General features: G+C 45.9%; 1 protein-coding gene across 1 annotated transcript; it reads right to left on the bottom strand.

Annotated features, from left to right (window-relative positions):
- Positions 1-204: 204 nt before the first annotated feature.
- Positions 205-10,639, bottom strand: WRAP73 (WD repeat containing, antisense to TP73; the record flags this gene model as incomplete). Its single annotated transcript, XM_009868986.1, has 11 exons — positions 205-337; positions 719-910; positions 1,390-1,515; positions 2,430-2,535; positions 2,877-2,954; positions 3,038-3,172; positions 3,306-3,392; positions 3,624-3,727; positions 4,296-4,368; positions 9,811-9,927; positions 10,485-10,639. Coding segments are annotated over 11 exons (1,283 nt in total), but the record flags the coding sequence as incomplete, so codon positions are not given.
- Between the last annotated feature and the right edge of the window lie 332 nt (positions 10,640-10,971).

Here is a 10,971-nt window from a genome sequence, read left to right as displayed (position 1 = left end):
AGGGGAAGTTCAACTACATCAACACCAAAGTTTTCTTGAAATCCTGACTTCGTTCTCTACACTTTAGCTGCTACATCATGTCATTCAAATGCAATCACAGCACTTTACACACCGGAGTTTGGGTACGCTCCTTCAAATAAATAACTCATAAATACAAAAACCTCAGGGTCTGACCCCCTTTCCTCATTCTTCCTCAACCTCATAAGCATTTTTAACGCAAGTGATTGTTATTTTACCTCTTCTCTTTCTAAGTAGCAGACACAAAAGTTGTCCTTACTCAGAAGCACCATGGAGTCTCCGCTGGAATGCCAGGAGAGGGACACGATCTGGAAGTCACCTGCAGGAAAGAGCAGAGTTTGTCAGCAAGAAGCTGACGGCCCATCCTCTTACCCTAGGAAAAGGCAGCTGGAGGAGTAAGCCACACTGCAAAAAACACCTCAAGAGGCTGATGGGGTTTGTTGCTGCTGCAGCAGAGCCAGCCTGTTCTCCAGCAGAGCAGCACAGGAGTAACGCAAAACAAATCCCCGTGAGCCGCTGCGCTCTGTCCTTCGTCTATTTTATAATGTCCATTATGAACTGCTCTTTTCTGAGGAGAGAAATATCTGGGTTTTTAAAAAGCTTCAAGAAAAGAGCCGAGCTGTTTACGTGATAACGCTCAGACCAGCTTGGAAGCAGAAAAATATGTTGGGAGGGAGAAGCTGAGGACACGCAACCTCACCTTCCGTGGGGACCTGCACGGCCACGCAGCCGGCCGGCGACCAGAGGTACACCTTGCTGTTCCCCGTGCACACGGCGAGCCGGGGCTGCCGCGGGTCCCACTGGAAGGACTGGATGGCACACAGCTGCTCCAGCACCACAAACAGCTTCAGCTTTTGAATGTCCCAGATCCAGACGGCGTTAGGAATTTTATCTGTCAGGGAAGGAAGAGGTAATCAGGTGCATACCTGACCAATAAAAAGATTGCTTGAGGTCTAACACCACCCAAACCACCTAGGGTGACCACAGGGTTAACACCACAGGAGTTTTGCCCAACGGTGCCTTCAGCTTTGCCTTGGAAATACCGCAGAGAGGATCAAAGTGACTTAATTTGTCTTTTATCAAATTATTCCTGATTATGTTGCTGTTGATGGGGTTTGCATCTGAACCACAGCTTTTGCATCCGGACATAAAGAGCCCTTCAGGACCATTGCAGGGTAAGAGTAAACATAAATTCCAGGCCTTTCCCTGTCTGAGGTAATCAAAAGCCACCCTCCTACAGGTTGTGGAGAATTCTGCCTCAAGACACACCTGCTGTAAACAGGAGGAAAGATCTGGGCATTGCATTTTCTAACCCAGTGAGCTCACACACCATCCAAAGCACACTGTTTTCATTGGACAGGAGGAACTCACCATTTCTGGTTGCCAGGAAGCAGTTATCCGGACTGAACGCCAACATCCCAACTCCCATTTTGGGATTTGCCCTGTCAGCGACTGGTTTGATAGACTGTAAAGAAACTGGCACCTGGGAAATGTCATCTGGAATTTGAAATAAAGGGACGTCACTGAGCAAGCCTGAATAGAAATATTTAAATTCCAACTGCTAAGAAAACCCCTCATCTCTGAGGTGATGGGACCATATTTTACTCTTGTCCAAAATGTTCCAGTCAATAACTTGATTGTTTTAAGATACTGCTTCTTCGTATAAACAGCTTAGTATTCTTACTCTTCTACAGAAAAAGAAAGGCTGGAAATCTGAGATTAAACCATGACAAAAAGGAGAGATCAAATTTTCTGCTACCTTCTAACTAGTATTTCAGACAAACACCCACACAAATCAAAGGGGATTTACAGTAGAATGAACATTGTGACAGTGAAAAAAAACAAACCAAAAACTCATCATACATTGTCTGCCTGCTCTTTAGTATTTCCAAGCCCACTGACTGGAGGCAAGTTCATAGCAGCGCTACAACTCCAGCTGCTTAGACAAAAGCCAAATGGCCTTTTCCATGCTCTGGTTTTTCACATAACCTCTTACCTAAGGGGTTATTTTAGTAACCTAAACCGGCAAGCCCGTAACACCTGAGGGTTTTTAGATTTTTTTTTTTTTTTTAATTATCGGACCCGCCACTCACTATGACGATTGTAATAGTTCATCTGATTGTAGCAGTTATCTGCAACAGTTAAACTAGTCGTGAAATAAAACTGGACAAAAAAAATCCACGCAACATAAGGACAACTTCTGCAAGCCACTCCAGACTGAGATCTGGCTGCTCTTCTACACCCAAGCAATCACAAGCCCTTGGAGCTCTTCAGGTACCGTGGGAGCCTGGAGCAGAGCATCCAGAGGATCACTCCGATACCAAAGAGGCAGAGTTTACCTATAATGCTTATTTATAGAAAGACCTCTCGTGGCAAACTCAAGTGTCTCATTTTAGTAAACTTTGGCTTACATTTACTCTGTGTGCTGAAGAGAGAGCTAGCCAATGCTCTTGTTGGAGGGAAAGAAAGTCTCTCTGTTTCAACAGATGGGGATTTCTCCACTTCTTTATAGACAATCTACGAAGAAACAAGTGAGAGTTCTACAGAAGGGCCTCGCAGAGTTGGAACACGGGCTATTCCCAAATCATCCACATCCCACTAACTAGTTGCCAGGTTTATCACATCTCAGCGTCCCCTCGTTCATCAACAGAGGAAAGAGCTTCAGCCGGCAAATACCGAATGCAGCATTCTCCGTGAATCGTTTGCTGTTTGGAACCAAGAGCAGCAAAGTGCTCCTGTGACCAACACACAAGACCTTGAAGCCTACAAAGAACGAAATGTACCTGCTAGCATCTTTCAGACACAAATAGCAGCGTGAGCACGGCTAACAACTCAAGGGATTTGGGATCTCTACTTACAGTCTTGGTGTTAGCAACGGTTGCCGGATGCTCAAACTCTGTGATCTTCTTCCACGTTACGTGGTTCAGGATACGCACCTAATTCGTTTCAAGACAAAGCTCTCATGACAAAGTTCTACAAACAGTTTAGAGAAAAGAGGGATAATAAACCTATTTCTCACCTTCTCATCGTAGCTGCCAACTGCCAGAAATTGGCTGCTGGGACTCCAGGCAATTGATTTTATGCCGAGCGACCATTCGTAAGCACGATACGTGGACAGCAGTCTGCCATCAAGGGAGTACAGCAAGATTTTATACTGAAACCAAAAGATTCATTCTAATGACTGACAATACTGCTGTCAATAAAGATTTACATAACAACTGGACATACACTTGTAGGGATAGCATTACCAATACAAGTATAATATTGAAAACTCTTTGAGTTCATACCTCCAGACAGGTGTCCCACGCTGCCAGAACACAGCCATTAGGAGCCCACTCAATCCCAAACAGATCTTGCGTTTCAGTGTCAAAATGCTGTCCCCAAAAGAGAGAAAACAAAACCAGGTGAAATATCACCCTGACAAATACTGTTGCATTTGACCTAACACAGTCCTTGGCTTTATCTGTTTGCGTGCTACCACAAATGCAAAAGAGCGTTTTGTGTGCAGGCCAGCGGAGCAGCCAGATGCTGGACAGAAAACACACTGGCAGATCTAAACCCAGGCTACCCGAGGGACCGAAGGTGACGCAGCGTGCGTGTCTTACTCTCAGGAGCTGCCAGTCGCTGCACACAAAGATGCTGATGAAGTCCTTGCAGTCACGTCTTTCTGCTACTGCCATGTAGCGGCCGTCCTTAGTGAAAGCTACACCTGTCGAGGAGACAAAGTTAATTAAAAAAAAAAAGAAAAAAGAGGAAATTCAAGACAGAGTAGGTGATGATTCTTCAATGAAAAGCTGTTACTCCTAACTCAAAGGAGAAGTAAAGAGGGAAGGAAAAGCATCTTCACAGAAGATGGCATTAATCAAGGCAATGCGGGTTTTCACTTATTTACTTGTGTCGGCAGTTCTTCAGCTTTGAAGATACCATTTCTAAGGCTGCAGCTCCACAGATACTGCAGAACTTCAGCACAGCTTCCAAACACCCATTCGGTTACTGACAGACAGTGGTTACAGAAACCCCACGGATTTAAAACAGTTTGTTTGGTCTCGCTGCTCCACCAACTTCCAGGCACTGGTCCCAGCACTCCTGTTTCAGATGTCACATGCAACTGTCCCTGTCACATACCGGAGGTTACTGTAGCCAAGCCTCAGGCAGGAACTGGCAAACCACGGCCCTGGGGCTGGGCAGTCCGGACGTGAGCTTCCCTCTCAAACCTTTCACGTGGAAAAGATGGCCAAGGCCACTTTGGATTAGTGTGTGGGGTTTGTGACACTCACCCTGCTGACAGGCTTTGGGGTACTTGATGTAAGACACCGACTTTGTACACAAGGACCACACAGTTATCCGCAGCTGTCCCCAAGAGAAAGAGACAAGGAAAGCAGTTGGTTATTTCCAGAGATAAAAAAAGTAAAACCAGAAACCTGTAAACCTGATTTGGCAACACAAAGCAGACCAATACACTTTCCCTGGTTAATTAACTTTGCAGCTGCACTACACAGCTCAAACACAAACCTCGAGAAGTAACTGTGAGGATTTCTCCCCAACTCCCTTCAGTTCACAAAACTACTCATTCCAGACTAAGGTTACAGGCACACCAACTCCTCGGTTACGGATACTAGCACAGATCTAGTGACGTGATTGCCAACGTACCACACACAAACACTTTCCAGTTAGAAAAACAGTTTCATCACCGAACTAGAAGGGTGATGAGAAGTTTCTTGCACTTCTGAATGAATGAGAAGTCACAGCAGATTAAGAACGTTGTATCTCATGGGACAAGGCAACTGAGTGTGAAAATTCAGCTGTACTTTTCAGCTCAGCTCTCACAGCTAACCTGCATTTTGCTCTTCCCTCCTCAGCCACCCACCAGAAGGCAAGATCACATAATTACATGAAGAATTAGCACAGAACTCAAGACGTGCCAGGCAAAGCAAGGACCGAGCATCACGTTTGGGGTATTTCTGGAGCCCCGCGCCCCCGCAGAGCACCCAAACTGCAGCGGAGGCAGGCAGCTGCAAAACAAGCCTCTCCACAGCTCTCCAAGGTCACAGCCTGCATTCTGGAAGCTCTGCGTTGCCATCTGCAGATTATTCAATTAAAAACAAATACCCACTCTCCCGTGGCAACGGCAGCCACACCAGACATACGTGCATTAATCAGGATGTCATGTGAACCTTTGCATTTATATCTAGAGTGGAGGAATGTTTCCAGCTCAAATGTGGGTTTGTGTTTTCCTACGTTTCATCGTACCAAGGCACGAGATTCTAGAAGAGATGCAGGTAAAACTATTTTTTTTTTTTTTGCAATAAGGCCCCACGGGCACAAGGCTATCTTTCCCAGAACTACTAAAGAACCAAAATGAGTTCTGATTCATGATACAGTTAAACTTCAGCACTGTCTGACATCACCCTCCTGCATCGGATGCAGACCAGCAGCATCACCAGCAGCCACAGGAGAAAGTTTCTGCTACGCTTCTTTGCACATTTGTCCTCAGAGCACACTTTGCTTCCCCGCAGTAGCTGGGACTGTTCAACAGCGATAAAGGATGCCAAGGCAGGTCCTGTGAATCTCTTCTACCTGGTAACACTACAGGTTGTGCACTGCAACAGAACCCAGAGGGTTTTTCCTGGCCAACCCCAGAATTTTTGCTAGAAACCATGATTCAAGGAAACAACACGGTGTTCAAAGCAAGCTTTGGAATCCTAATAAACGCTGCCTCCCTCCAGAGATGTGTGTACTCCCAAAGCAGAAGAGCAGTTTTAGCCATTCTCTCTCTCCTGCTTCTAATATACAGAAAAAACATTCCATATTTGAAGAGACAATGCAGAAATCATTGTTTGTTTCAAATTACAGGGAAGAGCACAACAGATCAGAGTTCAGTCTGCTTCTATGCAAAGTTAGAAAAGGTATTGGGTCTCTGTCTAATGCGGTGTTTATTATTCTCTTCCTTTACTGTATAGGTACGAAATTGCAATTAGGTATCTATAGTATCAGTTTAAGTTTAGCAGGACCTAGAGGAATCCACTAGATGACCGACATTAATCAAGTTTTATCATCACAGCTGCTCGCTTCCGGACACACAAAAATACAGCATTGTTAGTCTGCTCTTCACGCAAGATTTACTTTAAAAATACCAACACAATGCCTACTCGCATTCTTCTACGGCAACTGCAACAGCGATCTGCTGCTCACTCCGACCAACTGCAGCGTTAAATGTATTTGCTGCTGTTCCTCCCTTCACCAAAACACGCGGCATACACAGCACGCACTCTGCAGCCACTTAATACGAGCTTAGCAGCTGCAAGCCTTGAATGCTGAGGTCTGGATCTTAATTTTGCCTCACAAAGGCATCCAAGTTTACACTCATGCTGCTACTCGGCCTCCCAATCAACTCACCTGGCCTGGTGGGCATCAAACACGCCTCTACCACGGGGCATGGCGGCTGGCGTAGAGCCTCAGGGCAAGGCAAGACCTCACCGCTCACCTCAAGCTCAGGAACATCGGAAAAAGAAAATCTCCAGAGGAGAGAAGCAGTCTGCGACGTGCTGCACCTCACCATCACCCTGCCTTGCCCGAGACTCCGCTGCTGAAGAGAAAAGGCAAATGTGCCTTCGTTTTCAAAAGTCTTCCAGCATCCATCTCCGCTTCATCCCGGGGCGCAGCGCAGTGTTTGCTGTTCAGACAGAACCTGCTCTAAAAGGTTCAAGTTCTGGAACTCCCCAGAGAAGACACTAGTAACACTTTCCCTGTTCATTCTTGTTGGGCTTGACTGCTGAGCAACTTCGCCCAAAGATTGCAGAACACAGCCAGCATGCACCCCGAGGCTACACAAAGAAACCCCCAAAGCCGAAACAGGGAAACTCGACAAAAATACACCATGGAAAATAAAGACCAATTCTTGTACCAGATACCTACAACCCTTTGATAACCAGAGCACTTTACCTTCAGACTTAATCTAAATCAGTCACAACACAACGACTAATAAGATCCACAGCTTCAGTATCTCTCTCCTGAAAAGGCTGCAAGCTGGAAAGGGAAGAACACAACTGCAAAAATTACAATAAATTGCATTGCTCTTATTTGCTTGTCTCAGACTTTGTGGGAAGGGATAATTGCTTTTAGAGCAGGAGAATAGCTCACAGCCAGTTAAGTCTGCAGCGAGCACTTCTTCACCGCTCGTTTTGAGGGACACTTTCTCTTCAAGCATAGATGACTCGATTAAGCAAAGTTGTCAAACTCAAATCCCAACGATAATGGTGTCTGGGAAGTTTTCAGCTGTTGTTTTGCAGTGGAAAAACAAACCAAAAGCAGCAGCATTTTTAAAATAGCCTAAAAACAGCTGAGAAATAAAAAATATTTAGATGGTAATGTGATAAACATACTCCAGCACTACGTTCGGGACTTCGTCCCCGTGTTGACAGCTACAGGCAGGTGTAAGACTGGTGATTTTCAACAGATAAAAACACACTTTTAAACAACCTTGCATCTCAAATGACTGTCAACTTTTGTCCCAGACTTGACTGGGTCACAAGGCCTCCTTACATAGCAGTGTCTGTCAGCACCGGATTTCAGAAGATTATTCGGAGCACATTCCTCGACAGCAAGCATTTTTCAACCAACGTCGCCATTTACAGTTACTAAGGATTAGCTCCAATATACACAGAAACACACACATTTTTCCCTGCTGCTGTAGTTGGAGAGAAGCCCCTGAATGCTTCAGAACCTAACGTGGAGCCAGACAAAGTACAACACACGTAGTTTCTAACTATCGTTCTCAAAAGAAGCACTCAAGAACACCACTGCTGATTTTCAAGCTATTTATCACACAACACGAGAGCCACGAGGAAGCAGAGGATTCATTTGCTTCCCTCATATATTTGGCCTGCAGCTCTTGTTTAAGCTCTACAGGTGCCCAGGGGTTCGGGTGGAAAGATGGCAGCGCGAGAGGAGGGACGCCGGGTACGACCCCTGCCACAGCACAAACCCACCGCGGAGGATCTCGCCGCGTTACACACCGCAGGCACGCCGGGACCCCAGCGCTGTGAAAAGCAATCTGCTGCCGCGGGACGGAGCCTCTGCAGACTTCCTCTAACGAGGCCGCACTGTCTGACCGCCTCATGTCTCAGGCTGTTAATTGCAGGAACCGCGTGCGGATCCAGAGGGGTGGCTGTGCCACTCGCTGTTACTGCATACCGTGGGACACGTCCGGGACCCCCAAACCCTGCAAGTTAACTCATCTCCAGTAACAAAACTCCGCAAACGTGAGCATTTTAGTCAGCTCAGGAAGTTATTTGTGCGCTTACAGCAGAGCTCACTTGTTGACCTAAAGAATTACAAGTGCGAGTGATCTGTGGTGCTGTGTGAAAATGCCAAGCTCCAAAGCCAAGCTGTGCTGGTTCACAGGGAAGCCCTGAGCCCCCAAACAATCCCTGCATTTGATAACGTACGTATCACACCACCATCCAGGATCCTGGTGGTTTGTGTCGTGAGCACTACTTGTGGCTGTCCCACCAGGCTGTGGATTTAGCAGAGAGAGCGTAAACACAGCTCAGACACCGGCATAACCCAGGCAGCTGTCTGACAAAAGCTAATTTAGCAACCTGTTTACAGCTGGAAAGAAAGCTTATCCCAACACAGATGCCAACTTGGCAAAGGCTTAATGAAATCCTCTAAGGTCAAACCCAGCTCTGTCGGGAGGCAATAAATACTTGCTAGTCCACCCCCACACGCACGTGCCACAAGATACTCGCTTGTAGCAAACAGCTCCAGCCTCACTACAGCACTTCTGCCCAACGAACACATTTCCTCTGCCTTCAGGTTGAAACTCTGGACTCTTTTAAAAAATTCATTATTTTCATTGCCATCAGGGTGATTAATTCCTGAGAAAATTAAGGCCTAATTTCATCGCTCCTTGCAAGCCACTCTCTAAAGGGACGGGGGAAGGGAAAGAGACTGCTTTATAGCCAGAAAATATCTACCCTGGTCAGCAGTAAACATCCTTGCCAGAAAATTCCGTCACAACTTCATCAGGACACAACAACCTGTCAGCTAAAATCCATCTACACTTTCAAAAAGAGTAAAACCAGCAGAGAGAAAAGTATCTTGCACATAGTTCTCAGCTATCTCCTGACCGTTCATCATCGCACTGAGTAACACGAATCCAAAGACTGTAAAGGTGGGGAGTCAGACTTCCACACGCCTTTCAACAAACCCAGCACGCACAAACTGATTTGGGTTCTACCTTAGTGCGAATTCCAAAATACGGCTCTTAATCAACAAGCATGTGCAAGTTTTTTTAATTTTGCAAGTGGTTCTATCAGCAGCAGTCTGACCTTTAGGTGCCTAATCAAACAATCTTGAAAGCATTTCCAGGATTTGGATTTAAATCTCATCTCATAGGTCAATAAACCTAGGACTGTATTTTTTAATTCCACAGCCACTCTTCAACGTTTATGGTTTGGTTTCTTTTCTAGAAACCTTGAACTACCACTATATTTAATTTCAAAAATTACTTTGATGAAAGCCAGTTATCCCTACACTTTTATCAAACACATAATTTGACCTTCGAAGCTAAGCGCTCATTTTCTATCTTATCACCAAAAGCAAGAGGATAAAACATTAACAGAATACCTAACAACTAAGCCAGAATTCACCTAGATTACATGTATGAGGAAAAATACACTCACATCCTTCACCACCACTACAGCTTTAAGAGCTTTAGGTTATTTTAAGAGGCAAAGGGTGGACGGTAACATCCGACACCACTGCTAGCGACCGTGACTTCACACTTACATGAAACTCAGTTGTATTGAGAATGTGACGACCATCCGGACTCCAGCATGAAGCCACCAATCCTGCCGAGCCCTCGTCGATCTTACAGTGCCAGTCCGGCTGCTCCAGGGACCAGACCTACGTCAGGGGGAAAACCAAACAGTCAGAGCAGCGAGGGAACAGCTCTGCAAAGCGCCACAGCCGAGGACAGGGTCCTGCAGTGCACACCGGAGACACTGGGAACTGCTGAGGGCTCACAAGGATGAAGGACTGGCACCGGATCCCACTGCAAAAGTAAGCTCCACACCTCTGCATGTTAATACAAATCATAAAGTAAGGCGGTTTGGCTTTTTTCTGCGACAAATATTTGGAATGCCCAACACTTAAAGGGTTTTAGCACGCTTCACCAGTTTGTGAGTTTATTTTCTACCGAATCGGGAAACCATAAGATAACCTGCGACTTTGACTTGGTTTGATTTTTTTTTTTTTTCTATTCTAACTTTGTTTGTTTCAAATTGTGTGTCATGGTTTAAAAAATAACGGCACACCGAGTTATCCTCAAACGGCGCATTACTAATAACAACAGCAGCTACTTTAGCAAAAGCACTGGAGCGCTGCTCACCGTGCGGAAGCTCCCACGCACATCACGCGCAAACCCCCAGCAGGAAAAACGCTCTGCCCTGCTGTGCCCTCACCTGAACGACCCCGCGCTTGTACATGGCGCACAGTATGAACAGCGAGTCGGACGACCACTCTATGTACTGGATCTGGTCCAGGCAGGTGTAGAGCTGGAGGACCTGCAGGGTGCTCGCGTCCCGCACCACCAGCCGGTTTTTTTTACGCACGAAGCCTGGGCAAGAGAAACAAAAAGCCGAGTTGGCGCGGAAACACCCGGCTTGAACCACCACCGTCGGTGACAAACCACGGCTGTCGGGGACAACCTGCTGTCTTAACACAATTAGGGGGTTTAATTTCAGAGAGACTCGATGCACACTGTGCTCTACTGCAAACTACAGGGAGAATAGTGAATCCAGAAGGGAAGGGTGGGTTTATTAACAAAAAAGAATCCTCACTCATCCTATCACCGCTGGCTAAATACTAAAAAAAAATTCTTTGCCTCATAACTGTCGTTTTAATATTTTTTTTAATTAATCTTAATCAGATTTCCGTTATAAAGACCTT

Source organism: Apaloderma vittatum, unplaced genomic scaffold (assembly GCF_000703405.1).
Source record: "Apaloderma vittatum isolate BGI_N311 unplaced genomic scaffold, ASM70340v1 scaffold42024, whole genome shotgun sequence".
NCBI classification, from domain to species: Eukaryota; Metazoa; Chordata; class Aves; order Trogoniformes; family Trogonidae; genus Apaloderma; species Apaloderma vittatum.
This window is presented reverse-complemented; position numbering and strand designations above follow the sequence as displayed.